We start from the raw sequence: 18,106 nt of genomic DNA, 5'->3' as shown, positions 1-18,106 counted from the left end.
TGCAGAGAGCTGGTGCAGCAAGATGACCCAACAAAAAGAGACACAGAGGAGCAACAATAAGAGATGCAGGAGACCAGGGAGCTGAGGTGGCACAAGAGAATGATCGCTTCTCTCCCACCCTGGAAGGTCCCAGGATCGGTTCCCGGAGCTGCCTAATGAGAATACAAGCAGACACAGAAGAACACACAGCAAAAAGACACAGAGAGCAGACAATGAAGGGGAGGGGGGTTAAATAAATCTTTAAAAAATAAAAAAGGAAATGCTCTACATTATGACATTTACTAAGTATTAGAAAATAAATTTGATACGACAGTATATATTTGGGAGTAGTTTCTTTGACAAATTCTTAGACATTCTAAATTGAACAGATGAAAAGCAACTGCTTTTCTTTACTGTTGTATTGGATCATCTTTAGAAAACATAAGATATATCTATACTATGCATTAAGGGGGAAATAAATTCACAGGAAGAGTGACAATGTGATCTTTTCTTTGGTTTCTGTAGTAGACAAACGTTAAGGGGTCTAATCAATGACAAACAGCAGAGGATAAAACAATCAGTGTCTGAACTAAGGTGCCAGAAAAAGATCTAAATGCTCCTCCTTCTGGAGCAGTTGTGTTGGTGTATTTAACACCTCAGTGAAAAGGAATTTTCTTCCCCGCTTCTACGAAGAACCTGTATAATGAATGTAGCAACACGGACTCCTTCAACTCCTAATCAAAACACTCCAGTATTAAGTTTTGTTTTGTGAGATTTGTGGGGAGGCTTTCCAGTACAGAGCCTCAAACAAACCTCAGAACAGGAGAAGGAAGCTAGAGGTTGGCATGTATTATGATGACCTGTTCAAACACTTATTTTGCCTCTTCAAACAGTAGTTACCTATCCAAAAAACTGAGGGAATGATCTTTTCTTCTTCAAAATGATAAATATTAAACTCTCTGTTTCAAAGAACTTTAGTAAGTTCTCCTGCCATCCCTCCCCAGTCTTGTCCATCCTTATGATTACCTTTCATGATTCTACCCTTAAGTGAAACTTCCTACTTCCTAGAGCCCACCTGCGCCTTCCTACCTCCATGCCTAATTCTTATAATGGTAAAGTCTTCCTTCTCCTGTCAACTTCACACCCTCTTTTCTCTCTACTCCCCACCGATCTTAACTGTTGGAACTCACCAATGATTCAAGTCCCACTGCCCCCATCAGTCTACAATTCTTTATTTCTCTTTCCCTCCCGAAAATATAAGCTCTTATAGGGCAGTGTTATGATTTACTCATCTAGAAAATCTAACAGTGTTTTATACATAATTACTTAATGCATGGTCCTAGGAAGCAGCATGGGAGAATTAGAGACATCTGGACTCCTTGATAAGAAAACCTGACTTGAAGTCACCTCTAAGCCACCACTAAAGCCTGAGGACCATATCCACAACATATGGATACCACTGTTGACCCCTCTCAGAGGTAGTAAGCATCATATGAAATGACTTGAGGACATACTTTTTAAATTAACCAACACTAACTACCCAATACTTTTTTTATAATTGGTGCTAACAGAATGTAAGTCGTTTGTAACTACTTAGAGAAAGCAGCACCACATAAACTTAATGTTTTATTTCAGCAATCTTAATTGCTTTTCAATGTCACTACAAATAAGTTATGCCAAGTGACAGAATTATTGTATGTGAAATATTCTAGATGTGACAACATGAATTCATATGCTCTTCTTGTTGAAGGAATTTAAGACTCAATAAACAACTTTAAAAATCCCAGGAGGTTATCTTCATGAAAAACTCTATAAAATGGAAAGACTCCATTAAAACAATGGTGAACCTGCTGGCCCACCCAACTGGGGATACATTTTTATTCTTTAAAAAGGCCAAGTGGGAAGGAGGTAGACCTCAGACTGCCATAACGAGGGTTATTACAATTAGAAACCTGCTTTATAGGCAATGTCACTTAGTGCAGATATTCTGTTATGCCAGATCAATATCGTCATTCGTATAATGAAGTTTTGTCTAGAATCCCAGAGTACTTTCCATTGGTATCTTCTTCATTCAGACTTCACTTTTTAAAGTCACAGTAAGTGGAAATTACTTACAATTTCGCCCACTAAATACACAAGAACTGAGACTATATGCTTAAGAGTTATGAACAAATAGTCACCTGGACTCATACCATAAACAAGCAGGAAGAATGCAGAAAGAGCATGAAAGGAAAGAAAGAATATGCCCCAAGCGCCTGCTGAAAACAATCCTGTGCATCTCTATTATTAGGTGCATTGTGTGGATGACACAACCTGGCCTGGAGAGGATACAGAGCTAGAACACACCGGGGCCAGAGCTGGAACCACTGAAGGTAGGATTCGAGCCCAGGTCTATGGGATGCTCAGGTCCTTGAACGCATGCACTCTCTCTCTCTCTCAATGATAGCACCCAGCTTTCCCATAAGACTTAGCTCTTGTCCACCTCACCTTGTGATCAGACTCGAGGGAGTAAGTAAACCGATGGCATAAGGAGACCCAGGTTCTAATCCTAGCTAAATGACTTGTATAATTAAGGCAAGGTCAACCCATTCTTCTGTGCTGAAGTTTCCTTATTAATAACATAGTAACAATAACTGCTTCCCTCTCACCCCACAAAAAAAAAACAAAATTGTAATCACCATATACATGTTCAAAATTATTTCAGTTGTTCTGATTCTCAAAATGGATTACTTAATTAAGGTGCCTTAACTGTGTTGTCCATATAATCTTCCTTGAATTATTTTCACTTTTTAGAGAACAGGTCTGTAAACTATGGCATGCTAGCCAAACTCGGCCTATGGACTGCTTTTGTAACACAGCCATGCCTATTCACTTACATATTGTGTATTGCTGCTTTCGAGCCACCAGGGCAGAGGTGAGTTGTTGCAACAGAGATGGCCCACCAAGCCAGAAATATTTACTATCTGGCCCTTGCCTTTCAGCATCCTTAAATAGGAAAGGCCAAAGAGTGTAGTTACCAAGTTACAGTAGACTGTGAATTTTCCTCAAACTGTACTATTTTCCATATACATATTGTACTTGTCAAAGAAAATTTAATCTATTGTACATAAATATACAGATATATGTCCGTAGCTCTCCAAAAATATATATTTATATGTAACTGAAAAATCAGAAAAGCACTTTTTGGAAATAATAAAATTATACTAAGACCAATAAAAGTATAAAAAGCTATCTTTTGTGCCTAAAAAAATGTATTTTAAAAACTATACTATGTTTCTGAAGAATCATAATCTATAAGTTTTCCAAAATTATCATTCTTCCCTAAAGAAAAATTGTAAAACTTGTCCCTCAAACTATCCAATATTCAAACAAAAATGCAATAGGAGGGAAAGAGTTTAGAATATAATTGGAATAGTTTTCACTATTTTTAATGTGAAATTATTTATTAATTACTATGCCCCCCATTTTAAAATTAAACTACCCTGCCTATTCTTTTGTGAAAGAGCTGAGTTTTGATTTTGAAATTTTTGGGTATATAATTTTGTTCCATTTTGTGTTTTGAATAGGCTATGTGCATTCTGTACCTAAACATCTGGTTAAAGGCCAAACAGGAAAGCATACAGCATGTTTTAACAAGTAGACTTCCCCTGTTTCTTAAAGCATTCAAATATTTAGTTTCAAAATGAATATACTGCCAGCCAAGTTACAGCCCATCCCAACTATTTCATCGTCCCTACTATAAAGATTTATGATAAATATAAGTAAGAGGGGGAGAGAGGGGAGACTGAGGAGAAGTTGTTGTTGAACGAGAAAAAGTGATAAGCATAAGGCAACCAAGAAAGATAAAAAGGGAAAAAGCCATTAAGTCCATAATAACCTGTTGGGAATTGCCTTTCCCCCTCCTCTCCTTGTCCACAGACCTCCAAAAAAGTCAGAAAATAGTATTTCTTCTTAAAGATTAAAAAAAAAAACAGATTTTAGAAAGGGACTCAATTTTAGAGGTCAACTAAATACAATCCAATTTCTTTCATGGACGAGAAAAACTGAGATCCAGAAATATTAACTGGCACACCCTGAGGGTTAGCTAGTTAGCAGCGGGACCCGGACCAGAATCCAGTTTCCCGGTCATCAGTTCAACACACTTCCCATTCGACTGGGCAACCTGCCCTGCTAAGCATAATTTGCCACTTCACAGCCGCCAGCTAAATTCTTTTTAAAATATGCCCCAAGTGCCCCTGTCATAGTCAGGAAATTTACAATACCCTTTCAAATAGTATCTGTGGGTATATGCTTTTTCCAAGTGCAGATGATCAAGAACACAGCCCGGACCTCACCAAGATTAGGAGCCACAGGGAAGCAGCAGAGTAATCAAAGAGCTAGTAGAGATTTCAAGCTGCCCCCCTGAATTTTGTCTCGATGGAAATCAATTTGAAATAGACACCCTCTCTCCTACTCCCAGACACACACTCCCAAGACTAAACAGCACTATTCCATAAAAAGACCAGATCTAGCCAGTGTTATTATCTGTCTGACATTTGGGTTATTCTTGTGAGTAACTCATAACATGGGTGTCTGCGATTATTTGAGTACACATGGCAAACCATAATTGGTCAAAAAATAATAAAATACGTTTTTTTCTGTGACAAAAATACCACATTGCATGACATCATGGTAGTACGACAGCACTCAGTGGACTACAATACTTTCTCAATTTACTGAAAAGTTTAAAAGGAACAAAAAGTGAAAAAAGTAGCAAGAAGCCTTTATCACAGTCGGTGCCTACCATGATCCGCCTTTCAATTCATTACAAATGATGTAAAGTTTTTGAGCGATGACAGTAATTCTACCATTAGTATATTAATAATCTTCTCCCCACCCCCCCCCCCCAATCCACATTATACATCAGTTTATAATACAATCTTGGTGATACAGAGCAGAAATGGGGCAAAAGATGCCAGTCTGCCTCCCTATCTACTATCAGAACACAGGTCTTTGACAATCTTCAGAGAGTGATATTTTTTAGGGCAAGGTTACTTCTGAATTACAAATTTAACATTCATTACCGCCTACCAAACTCTAAAACATGACTCAAACCTAATGCAAATCCTACTTATCACCGGGCAGATAAAATTCCTAGCGGATCAATGCGAGTTTTGCAATCTCAAACCTACAACCAGCAGCCTGACTCCACCCCACCGTCCCCACAATGCTGTGTAAATGATAAGAAACCCAGGGAAATCATCCAGTTGCCATTCCTCTAAGAAACCAAACATCAGGTTACACATTATTCAGAAAGTCGTTTAGAAGAAGAGCTCGTGTAAGCAGCACCTTCGTGCTCACGGGCAGAAACCCCTCAAGCCAGAGGTGCGGGAACAGAGGGGGTGCCTCCAACTGCCGTCCCATCCCCACTCCCCGGGAAGGGCAGGCGGGACTCACCCACTCGGAAGTTGGTGGCCGTCAGGGTGTCGGCGGCGTGCCCGTTCTCACTGATGAGGGTGGTGGTGTTGCCCCTCTCACAGCTGTTCTGGCAGCTGCCCTTGGTGCAGGTCACTCTGCAGATGCTCGGGGTAAAGACCACCTTGATGCGGCCAGTGTGGTTGCTCACTGGGAGCCCAGGCAGGGAGAGAAAGAACAACAAACACGTCAGCTTAGGAGCCATGAACTTGCCTTGGGAGGTTTAATTTTTAAAAAAAAGAAAGAAGAAAGGAGCAAGAGGGGGAAAAAGGGAGCCCACGACCCGACAGGTTTCAGGCAAGAGGGAAGCCTTCAGTGCTCGCTGCTCTGTATCCAGTGGTGTCTCTGAAACAGGAGGAGGAAGCTTAGCAAACAGAGCTCTGGGATGCACTCCAAAACCACATTTGAAGTCGAGTCACTGGAGTGGGATTACTAACCGCAGGGCTGCACTCTATTCACGGGCAGACAAAGAGCAATAGCGAGGGCACGACAGATTAAAGAGCCAACCCTGACGGGCAGATGTAATGCAGAGAGGTTGGCCGTGCACCTAGCAGTGAATAAACTTTTGTGTCCTCGTCTCGCATACTTTCCCCGTTTCTCCACTGATTAAGTCACCATTTGCAGCCCGACCCCTGGAAATGTTTTAGGCATGCGGCATGTCTGAAAACATCTGTCTCAAATCTCCTGGCACTCTGAGCTGAAGTGATCAAATCCTGTGACGCAGCTGCGGGAGCCCGTTGCTCTTTTCACAACTCTGGGGCGTTATTTCTCCACAGGAATGCATGCAGCATCTATTTTGTTTTACAGCAAACTGAGCCCACCTAAGAAAAAGTTAGGACAGGTCAGGAGGCTGAGCGATTGCTTCCCTTAAAAGGCCACCCTTGAGCTCTCACTGCTGCTCCTTTCATTCGCATGGTCCTCTCCTAAAAACCAAATGCTATAACCTGACCACACAGTGGAGGCAGCTTGGTGTGACAAGATGGGCACTCAACTAAGAGTCAAATTCTCAGCTCTAATCCTGGCTCAACCACAAGTTCATGGTGTGAATTTAGACAAGTCATTTCACCTTTTCCCCAAAACATGAGGGAACTGGAGCTGATGTTTTCAAGGCAGTTCTGATTTCCAACGTCTATGTTAGAAATGGGTAAACTATGGCCGATGGGCCAAATACAGTCCGATGCCTGTCTTTTGTAAAGGAAGTTTTATTGTTACACAGCCACACTTATCATTCATGTGTTCTCAGTGGCTGCTTTTGTGCAGAGTTGAGAAGGTGAGGCAGAGGCTGCGTGGCTTTACCCACACCTGTCCTTCACAGCCAGGTTCCAATTTAAATTGTTTCCTTGTAAACTGCAATGCAGAACCCCTGTTTCGACTTCTCTGTCTGTGATATGCCCCTAGCCAGGTCCTTCTTCTTTCTAGGACCCTGGCAGCAAGTGAAGAGGGGAGCAGCAGCTGGAGAGAGACCGCTCATCTTTGGGGCTATAAGGCTGGTAGAAGCAGTGTCCTTCCTGCTGCCCACTGCCTAACTGCAGGGGCCAAAGGGATGGCTCTGGGGTCAGCCGTTCCTCTGAATCTCCTGCCCATCAGAAAAGCATCTTCTTCATACTGCCTTGGGTTTGACCAGGATTATATTTTCAGAAAGTCATTCAAGATACCTCTAAATGCTAAACAGAATAAAATGTGATCAAATCTGAACTTGGAAGCAAAGAACTTTAACCAAAGGAGCCATCCATCAGAATTGTCAAGGTTGGAACAGGGCCTCAAAGGTCTTCTGATGCAACCACCTCTAATCCAGTATTTGAATTCCATGAACTTAGTGGTGATCTAGCCTATCTTGAACACCTCTAGTGTTGGGGAACTCATTATCCACTAAGAGAGTACATTCTAGTGATGGACAGCTCCAAGCAAGATCTATTCTTTCTTGAGCTGAAGTACATGCTCACATAACTTCTACCCATTAATTCTAACTCCACTCCCAGCCACACAATCTAATCTTCTTCATGAAAAGCCCTTTAACTGGGAAGCAGATGTGGCTCAAACATTGAGCTCCTGCCTCAGGGACATAGGAGGTCCCTGGTTCAGTTCCCAGTACGCCCTAAAGAAGACAGTGAGCTGGCGCAATGGGCAGGTATGGCAAGCCAACACAAGATGACACAAGAGACACAAGAAGAAAAACATAATGAGAGACACAACAAAGCAGGGAAATGAAGTGGCTCAAGCAATTAGGCACATCCCTTCCACATCAGAGGCCCTGGGTTCAGTTTCCAGTGCCTGGTAAAGAAACAAGGGAAGGGAAGTGGACTTGGCCCAGTGGTTAGGGCGTCCATCTACCACATGGGAGGTCAATGGTTCAAACCCCGGGCCTCCTTGACCCGTGTGGAGCTGGCCCATGCGCAGTGCTGATGCGCGCAAGGAGTGCCATGCCATGCAGGAGTGTCGCCACGTAGGAGGGCCCCATACGTAAGGAGTGTGCCCCATAAGGAGAGCCGCCCAACGCGAAAGAAAGTGCAGCCTGCCCAGGCATGGTGCTGCACACACAGAGAGCTGACACAACAAGATGACGCAACAAAAAGAGACAGATTCCCGTGCCGCTCACAACAACAGAAGCAGACAAAGAAGACGCAGCAAACAGACACAGAACAGACAACCGGGGTGGGAGGGGATAAATAAATAAGGAAACAAGGGAAAATGAACAGACACAGCAAGTGCAAAAAACGAGGGTGGGGGTAGGAGAAGAAAGAAATAAATAAAATAAATCTTAAAAAAAAAAAAAAGCCATTCAACTACTTAAAGATAACTTCCATGGAATCAAAGAACATTAAACTTGGAAGGGACCTGACAAGACCAGCTGATGAAAATGATTCCTCAGAGAAGAAGAAATGCCCTCAGTCCCTTCCACTGTTTCTCCAAGACCGTTTCTCTCTCATCAGTGGCTCTAATATTGGTGCTCAGGCCTGAGGTGGGGGGAGATCCCAGCAGCCAACAAGACCTTCCAGCACCTGGCAAAATGGCAGCCCATAGAAACCACTATGGATGCTTCAACTCAAGGATCAGCAAACTTTCCCTAAAAAGGGCCAGATAGTAAATATTTTAGGTCAGCAGGCCAAAGTTGCAACAATTCACCTATGTCACTGCAGTGCAATATGTAAATGAACAGAAGTGGCTGTGTTCCAATAAAGCTTTATGTACAGAAACACAGTTTGTCAACCTCTGCTTTCAATGCTTATATGACATTTTAAAATTATCTGAGAGTCTACCTCAGAAATATAAAAAATCTCAATAGAATGTTCATTATACAAGCACACAAAATTCATCTAGCTTAATTTTTTTTAACAGTAGCACACACACACACAAATTAGCTCATACTCGAAGTGTTCAGCTAGGCTAACAAATATCTTGAGGATATTGTGTGTGTGTATATGCATTTAGTCCAAAAAAAAAAAAAAGACATTTTCCCAGTTCAAAAAAATATAAACTAATATTTTTTCTGGCCCTTGGTACAATAATGAAATTAGAAATGGTGTGCCAACTATTTTGTCTTCTCTGGCATTAACTTGTAGCACCAGCAGCTGCCATGCAGATGCACATACAGTCACCTAAATTATGCTCACTTAGGCAAACTGAGACATCCAAAGAAAGCAAGCACTTAATCACAATTCCCATTTTACCTCCCAGCTACTGTAGTCACTTTATAGGCACTTGAGATCCTCCAAGCCTATTGTGTTTAAAAACTTATAATATCTCTTTGCCAAAAAAAAAAAAAAATTGGCCCAGAATCATCTGGAATTTCAAAAGGCAGAGGCAATTTCATATGACTTAATTCTGAATTTTATAATATCCACATCTTCTTGGAAGCAGGAAATGCATTATATTTCATATTTTCCCTTGTGTTTCACAAGTATTCTACTATAAAGTAATCCAATTCTAAAACAGACACTTGTAACCTCAGTGGGTCCTCTTGTCTATTCGTGAAGCATTTATTCTTCATTATAATTACCTTTAGTTTTCAGTGTCAATCCTCTCTAAACCAGTAGTGAGAAAACACACAGTCACTTCTGACACTGGATTGTCCTTCAGAGATCTAAAAAAGATCTCCATAAATATGGAATAGATTAGAAAATATAATTTCTCACCTTCAACCCCTAAAACCTTTCCTCATATCTGTGACATAGTGTAGAGAGTTTAAACATTAAAATACACAAAGCTAAGGTCCACTGTTCTGAGCTTCAAATTCCTCACATGCAACAAGCTAGAGAAAACACTGCCCATCTTTCAAGAGTTTAGGGCGAATTTAGTAATAATGGACATGAACTTTACTCCATAGGTCATTAATCTATAAAAGGCATCTTCCTTGAATAGGCTAATATTTAACTATCAGTTGTGCCCAATAAAAGTGAAATAAACAAAGTGACCTGAAGATATGCATGGGGCAAGAGCAACTATAGAACCCCAAAGAGGTTGGGGCTTCCACAGGATGTTAAAGTCATTCATGCTTCTCCAAAGTCCTGCTTCACCAGAGAGGAAACTGAAGCCCAAAAAGGTTAAATGACTCCCTGGCGAGCAAATGGGTGGTAGGCCATCCATAGTGTTTATTGGCTGATTAAGAATTACAGAGCTGAGAAACAATTTCAGGCCAGTCAGGAGTTAAAAGGAAACTGCTGGCACAGCTCTCATGCTGGGTCCCTCTGAGGGGAAAAATGTAATTTTTAGATCCCCGAAGGTAAATCAGCCCCAGAAATCTTAAGCAAGCACTTTAGAACCGTGGGTTTTAGAGGCTTTGGCCTGAAACTCGGGTTGCCTGAAGCCAGGTAGCACCTCCATTGGGCCTCCTATTCAATCAGTCAAGAAGCTCAAGAATCAACATCCTGTCTGGAGCTTCTGCCAGACCCTGTGCGAATTTATACCTCCAAGAAGAGGCACTGGCGCATGTTTTAAAATAAACCACAGATATTCAGAGTGAGTGGCGAATGGGGTGGAAGTGAAGCCGATGCCCTCCCAAGATAAAAAGTGTTCGTTTCTGCTTCCCAATCATTAGTAATAGGGAAAAAAATTCAAAATTGCGAAAATTGTCCTTGACAAATGGAATTCAATCTTGAAAAGCACACAGTTGACATCTTTCAGTCATTAGACTAGGATGTGACCAAAAGCTAAAGCAGCCAAAAAATAAATATAACAAGTTCAAGACTCACATCAGATGTCAGGAACAAATACAGTCTCCTCAGCACTCACTCAGAATGCTGCAACAGCACGTTAGCATGCATCCAACTTAAACAACAGGGGCCAGAAAGCCCAGGCAACATCCTGGAGGAGAGGCTACCTCTCTGAGGTTAAAAGCCAGCCCCTGGCCCATTAACTGAAACCTGTTTAGAGAGACTTCGGGGCTGATTCAGTTCACAGGTCACATGGACTCTCTTCTGGGTGTGACAGAAATAGAGCTAATAGCTCATACTCCCACTTGCGGTCCATTGCTTGTCTGAAGGCCAAAAATTCTTTGAAGGACAAATCACAAAAGTATTAAATAATGCTTAGACTAACAGGACTTTATTGTTCAGTGCTTCGGGCTGACTTAATTCCTCCTAGACTATTAAAATAATGCTCATAGAGTGTTCTGTGTTCTTTAAGTGGGGAGGGAGGGACGGAGGGAGGGAGGCAATATAAATAGAAATTACTATCAAATCAGCCTACCCCAATCCTGGAAAACCCACCAACAAGGAAACTAGGATGAGATCCCTCTGATATAAGGACTTCATCAAATAAGAACCTAGAGTTACTTTGCAGCTCTCTTGAGTTTTTCAGGTAGGATTAGCTAAATAAAGAGGTAGAAAGACAGAGTTGCTGTGCAGGTGATAACAAATCTAAGTGAAGACACCTGAGCTTTCTCCCCGCTTCAGTTCTCCTGAATGAATGTTCACTGAAGGAAACTGTCAGCCATTCATCTCTCTCACACACACATACCCAATTTCCTTCTGTTCATAGTTTAAGAGAGGCCTGTGAAGAAGCAAAGAAAGGCAGAATAGATATGAAAGTGTTTAAGATAAGAATATGTTTCTGGATATATCCTGAGTTTCTTTAAAAAATGCTTTATGTACTCATGAAAAAGTAGGTACCAAATGTATACCATTATTTGAATCTGTAAATACACACTAGAAATACAACAGCTACCCCTTCTCAAATTCTTAAGGCTAACCTCACAAATGATTTCACAGAGAAAATACAAGCTGTAAGACACAAGTCTCTCAACTTACCTGTATCTATGACTGTCCTGTCTTCCTCCTGACAAAGGATGCAGTCCTATCTAAGGCTGCCCATTCCACTGAACCAGAGCCTCTCCTCTCTGGCTTACTCACACTCCCTCATTTCATTCCCATTAGCACACAAACTTGCTGTACAACTTGCCATCTTTAAAGGCCATTCTTTCCCTCCTAATTGCCCCCATTTCATCCTACTGTAGACAATGCCCTATTTCTCTGCCCTCCTACAGCAAAACTCCCCCAAAGAGTTGTCTATACTACCTGTCTCCATTGCCTCTCTTCCCATTCTCTTTTGAACCTGTTCCAGTCAGAGTTTTGCTGCCTCTACTTCACCAAAGTTGCCCTAGTACAGGTCACCAGTGGCCTCCATTTTGCTAAATCCAATGTCCAATCCTCTGACTCTTACTCAAACTTTCAGCACATTTGACCTGGCTGAATCCTCTCTGCTTTGTGACACTCTTTTTCCCTTTGGTTGTCTGGTTATCCCACTCCACTCTTGTGGTTCTCTTACCTCACGGGCCACCCCTTCTCCTGATCCTCTCCAGGGGAGGGCTCCAGAGCTCAGTCTTTAGAGACTTCCCTTCTTTATCTACACTGGACTCCTGGATGGTCTCATCTTGTCTCATGGATTAAAAAACTAACTACAGACATAGCTATAGTAAATGTATAACTCCAGCCTAGATACCTCTACCTTGTATACATGCAATTTGTGTGTGGATGCTCAGTAGAGGTCTAATATATAATCGGCATCTCAAACAACACATATCCAAAATTAAGCTTTGATTCCTCCCTGTACCCTAACCCAAATCTGTTCTTCTTCAAGTCTTTCCCCATCACACACAGCAAGTCTATTTTTGACTCTTTTTTCCTTCTCTATCATCTGGCATTCAAGGCAACAGCGCGTCCTGTTAGCTCTGTTTCCAAAAGGTGACAACTTCTCACTACCTCCATTGCAAACACCCTGGTGCAGTCCACCATCGTCTTTTGTTGGGATTATATTAACAGCCTCCCTGCTTCTACTCTTGCTCACCCACAGCCTATTTCCACAGCGTTCAGCATTCAGTGCATCCCTCTACAATGTACATTAGTCAGATCATGGCACCACTCCTTCCGTGGCTCCACCTCAACCAGAATACCAGCCAAAGGCCTCACGGTGCCCCCACAACCCTCCGCAAACTGGCCCCTAGGGCTGCTCTGACCTCACCTCCTGCTAACCTTCTCTAGCCCACACCTCTCTGGCCATTCTAGCTTCCTTGCTATTCCTCAAAACACTGGGCACACTCCAGTCTTCAGCCTTTGCCCTTGCTCTTCTGTCTAGAATACACCTCCCCCAAGATAGACACAGCCTCCTGCCTCACCTCCTTCAAGTCTTCTTCTGAATGTCACACTCTCAGAGGCCTTCCTGACCACCTTCCATGAAGCTGCAGCACCCCACACCTTCCATATTCCCCTTCCCTGTGCCCTGCTTTGCTTTCCCTATTTTTTACAAATTTTATATATTTATTTTGTCATGGGAATGAAAACTCCATGAAGACAGAAAAGTGCCTGTTTACTGCTACATATATATGTATATAACGTGTATCTCATAGCAAGTGCTCAAGAAATAACTGAATGAATGTATGTATATGCTTCAGAAATGGCAAACTGAATAACAAATAATAATAATATTAATCTACGGTAACTGTCAGCAGGGTTAAACAAAAAAAAAAGAACAATTCTCTGAAACCTTTACCCTCAAGCCCTCTTTCTAAAAGACTATTTGTCAGAGAGAAATATTTTAATCACAAAAGTTTCAGATGAAGGGAAGACAAGTCATTATGGCTTAGAAACTCTGCAATGATTACATAACATATTTGTTTCTCCAAATCATCAAAACGTAACAAAATTGGCCAAGGACATATTTTTTAAAGTTAACAAATTTTAATTAAGCATGCCAATGAGAACTGAATAAGCAACAGGAAATAGCAATCTCTCAAGCACTTTTTAAGAAGAAAAAGAATTATTTGCTCCCCAAATCTCACAATATATTAATGCAAGCATCATGGCACATGACACATGACAGAAACTTCCACTAATTTGTGGAAAAAATCTCTGATAGTGCACAAGGTGTCTAATTGTTAACATAGTTCTGATTTATTAATATCCATTCCCTTTGTTAGGCAAAGAACAACTAGAAAATACAACACACTACTACCCAGATTCTGCAACTTTGATCTGAAGAGCCAGTAAGCCATCAAATTCACCAAAAAAGCAACCAAAAAAAAACCATAAACAGATATATTTTGATTCCTATCTCAGGGAGACTGGCTGTGGGACTAACTGAAAGTCCACCAATAAGAATGATAAATTTCATCACAGATTTACACTTATTTCAGGGGTCAAGTCTAATTTCATTCATTTAATCTCTATTATCTTGACTTAAAATTCAAGAACTATGATTTTCACCTAGAATCACATATATTCTCATCCTCAGTCCTACACCACCAGACAGACTCCAATGTCCCCGATTGGACTTTAAATTGGACATTGAAACTAAGGGATTGTTTTAATCGTTCCTTATTCTCCTTAGTTTTTCCCCTTTAAATACTGAACGTAAGTTCTCTCTAAAAATATAAGATCCTATTTTTATCCCTGGAACTAAATCAAGTATTTTTAAGGTATAATATATTTTACAGGAGAAAGACTTTTACCCAAAAAGTAGCTTCCTCAACCAGCAGGATTAGACCCAGTGTACGGGGAAAGCAAAAACAGTAATGAGAAGTAGAAAACCAACCAACAAAACAAAGAGCAGCTTCTCAATATTTTCATTTCCTGACTTTTTTTTTACATAAAATATTTTTCTTTACCTCATAGACCCTGAGAGAACTCGGCTGTCTAGGTACACTTCTTCAGTTTACTCATGAGGAAACCAAATCCCAGGAAGGTCTGGGACAGGTTCTATGCCGCAGTCCAGGGAACGAGGTGAGAATACTTGCCAAAGGCTTCACAACTAACCAGAGGCAGCAATAGGCACAAGCAATGGACCCTAGTGTTCCTGGAACTGTACTGGGATGTCCCATGGTGTTTCAACACAATCTTTAAAACTCACCTGACTAGAACATACCTGGAATTCCCTTCTCTGCTCCTGGCCCTGAATACCAAAAAACTGACCATTTGAAATGGACAGTGGTATCTGAAATATTATGATTAAAGAGTTGAACGGACACATCCTCCAAGAAGATGGGACTTAAATCAGCTCATAACTTAGAAATAAGGAAAACAGGAAGGGAGGAAAAGAGGGAGGAAACTCATTGTGCCTATTTTGTCGATTCTGAAAGGAGAATGTAATCTCCAGCCTGGATCTGGAATCCTGACAACCATGGGAGCCATATTTGGAAAGGGATAAATGAGTTTTCCAAGTGATTACTTTTTTGCCTCATGGATCAAGAGGTTTCTCTTCCTAAGAATTTGTTTCTCAAGGAGGAAATGCCATTTGAAAGCACATTTTTCATGTGTGAAAAATCTCTGTTCATCCCTCCAAGATCCTCAGCCTGTCTTTGCTGCCTCAGGGGTGGGGGTGGGATGGGGGTGGAGAAGGCTTACAAGCAAACGTCATGAAAATGGTTTTGCTGTGGTTCCCTAAAGCAGGCAAAGGAGCACAGCAGCAAACACTTACCTGTTATCCATAAAAGACCTCTAATCTCAAATAAACTAATTTGCATGGGCTCCTCTCAGAAATAGTAGGTTAGATGTGCTTCACATGACTCAGGATTTCTGTCCCTTAATTTTGGAACAGAATTTGTTTTATTTATCCCCACATTTGTTGTTTTTCAAACAGCAAGTAAATGGAGGCATATGCCATCAGTATATCACTCACCAGTTCCATAAATAACATGTTTGTACGTTGAAAAGCAAGTCTGACTAAAAGGACAGAAATCTACTAGGCTATTTGTTTACCAAGGTACAAACTTCATGATGTATTCATAAGCTTGATGAAGTGGATGCCATCTTCTATGAAGGCCCCAGATTATCTCTACCATTTCAAGAATTAGGGTTCAATATCATCAATATAACTGTTATGAGCAATTTTTCTGACAAAATCAAATTTCTCAAAAGTAAATTAAACCCTTTCCCACCTAGACCCAACTTAGCCTCATCTTCCATCTCATCACCCCAAACTGTGCAACTGTCCTCACTCACTCCCACCTCTGATGCTACGACGTGTAGTTTCTTCCCCATAGAAATCTTCTGCCCCGCTTCTTTTCCATCTTTTTTCCTTTTGGCTCAACTAAACTACCCCCTCCCTCTATGACTTTCACCAACCAAAGTATACCCATACATTATAACCCTCCATTTTCTCTTGGCTCTTTGCACATACAACAATTATGTACATCTCTCAAGTTTTCCCACCTTCCTTTGACCTCAATCAAGGCAGAAAAAAAACAGTTTATATTTTTATCCTCCTTTTCTATCTATTACAAGCATTCCACCTGGAGATTCTCCCACTTTGGAAAAGGTAAAGATTAAATGGTGAGAGCAGAATGACATGGGAATAGAAGACGGGGAGGAAATGAAGAGAAATGAATCAAAGGTATTGTAAATGGAGGCCAGGAATACAAGGAAAGATTGTCAATGAAAAGGGCAGAGCCGTGACTTTCACTCAAACAACTAATAACCAAAAGCTACAGAACTTTAAAGGAGTTGAATACCCTCGAAGTTCTTTTACCTTTGTAAAGGGGGCTTGTAAATTTCTCTCTGGCACCAAAGGGGGACACAAAGGAAATGACTTATTGCACTTTACAAAATTTAAATTACGCTTAAATGGGAAAAAAAAGTCAAAAGACAGGGCAAAAAAGGAAACCAAAACCTCCAGCCCTACCTACACAGGCATTTTGAGTCCCTGGAGCTGCCAGTCAAGTAGTGCCTTGATGTGCCTCTGAGGAATTTCAACGCTTTAATACAGGCAATGAAAACCCAGAGCAAACAAAAAATAAAGTTAAAATCTGAATTCATATTATTTTAAGGAAATTGAAGATACATTTTGCAACTGCCAAAACAATCCTCAAGCTTGATGGGGAAATGCAATTAAAAGAAAAGTGTTGAAGCACTTAGTTATATAGAATATCACCATTTTTAAATCTCTGAAATACCTCAGAATTATAGACTCAGAGAATCCAAGCTTGCAAAACACTGATTCTGTCATTTACTTCTTTTTTTCCTTAATAAATTGCTCTCTGGCTCAGGTTTTAAATTACTCCGTCAAATAGCCCCAACAACTCCCCACAAGAGATTACTGCCAGATTCAGTAAATCTCATCATTAGGAAAATTTCAGCCTAAATTTCCTTCATCTCAAAGTCATAATATATTATATCTAGATTCATGCTCCAGTATCATGTGATAAATAAAACTGAAATGATTAGTTGCCAATTAAAAAATGATAATGATGTGTATTGCACATTGCGTGTCTTCCACTGTTAATTCTTTTTACGTTAATCATTTTCAACTTCCTCTTTTCAAGTCTCATCAAGAAAGCGCTTTTCCTGTTGACAGCACTATGATGGTTCAAAAATATGTCCACATATTCTTGGACATTTCTTTCTTCAATGTCTCTCTTTAACCCTTCCCCTGAGTGTGGGCTGTCTTAGTGACTCACTTCTAAAGAAAAGAATTAACTGGAAGTGAGAGTGTGCAACTTCAGAGATTAGATCATAAAAGGTTCTGCCTTTTTCTCTATCTCTCAAACTATGCATTCTGGGGAAAGCTAGCTCCCATGCTGTAGGACATCAAGAGGCCTAAGGAGAGGCCTTGTGGTAAGGAATGGAGGCCTCCTGCCAATAGCCATGTGAGTGCGCCATCTTGAAAGCAGATCCTCCAGCCCTCGCCAAGCCTTCCAATGACTGCAGCCCCTGCCAATATCCTGATTGCAACTTCATGAAAGACCCTGAGCCAGAACCAACTGGCTAAGGGACTTCCAAATTCCTGACCCACAGAAACCATAAGATAATAAATATTTCCTTCTTTAAATCACTAAGGTTTGGAGTAATTTGTTATGCAGAAATAGATAATAGACACACACACTCAAACATACTCTCCTCTGCTTTTCTTTGTGCCTAGTTTGAGAACAGAGAAGCAGAACATTCAGAACTTTCAAAATGCACAAAGCACTGTCTGCAAAATTGATGGACTCAAGAAACATGCAAGTGCTATTATGCTCCAGCGCTCAAATACACACCAAGTCACGCAAAGCATAATCATACCCCCATTTCTTAGTTGAAGAAACTGCAGAGACAGTTATCAGAACCTTGACCAAGATCATGTTGTTCCGAAATGGAGCCACTGGAATTTTATTGCAAGCTTCCATTCTTTCCTCAAGACCTCAATGTCTTTTCTACACTTTCACTTACTATGAAAATTACATGGCATTAAGCACTTGGAAGGTTGA

At 40.9% G+C, this 18,106-nt stretch overlaps 1 protein-coding gene across 8 annotated transcripts in view; it reads right to left on the bottom strand.

Annotated features, from left to right (window-relative positions):
* Window positions 1–18,106, bottom strand: part of LTBP1 (latent transforming growth factor beta binding protein 1) — a 410,312-nt gene that overhangs the window by 228,186 nt on the left and 164,020 nt on the right. For 7 of the 8 annotated variants that reach the window (XM_058278378.2, XM_058278382.2, XM_058278380.2 and 4 more), the window contains exon 5: window positions 5,416–5,583. In XM_058278378.2, coding sequence (XP_058134361.1) covers window positions 5,416–5,583 — 168 coding nt within the window. Of the gene's footprint in view, window positions 1–5,415; window positions 5,854–18,106 lie in introns of those variants that run through there. The other variant, XM_071208757.1, reaches the window with a different exon arrangement.

This window comes from Dasypus novemcinctus, chromosome 17 (assembly GCF_030445035.2).
Source record: "Dasypus novemcinctus isolate mDasNov1 chromosome 17, mDasNov1.1.hap2, whole genome shotgun sequence".
Lineage (NCBI taxonomy): Eukaryota > Metazoa > Chordata > Mammalia > Cingulata > Dasypodidae > Dasypus > Dasypus novemcinctus.
This window is presented reverse-complemented; position numbering and strand designations above follow the sequence as displayed.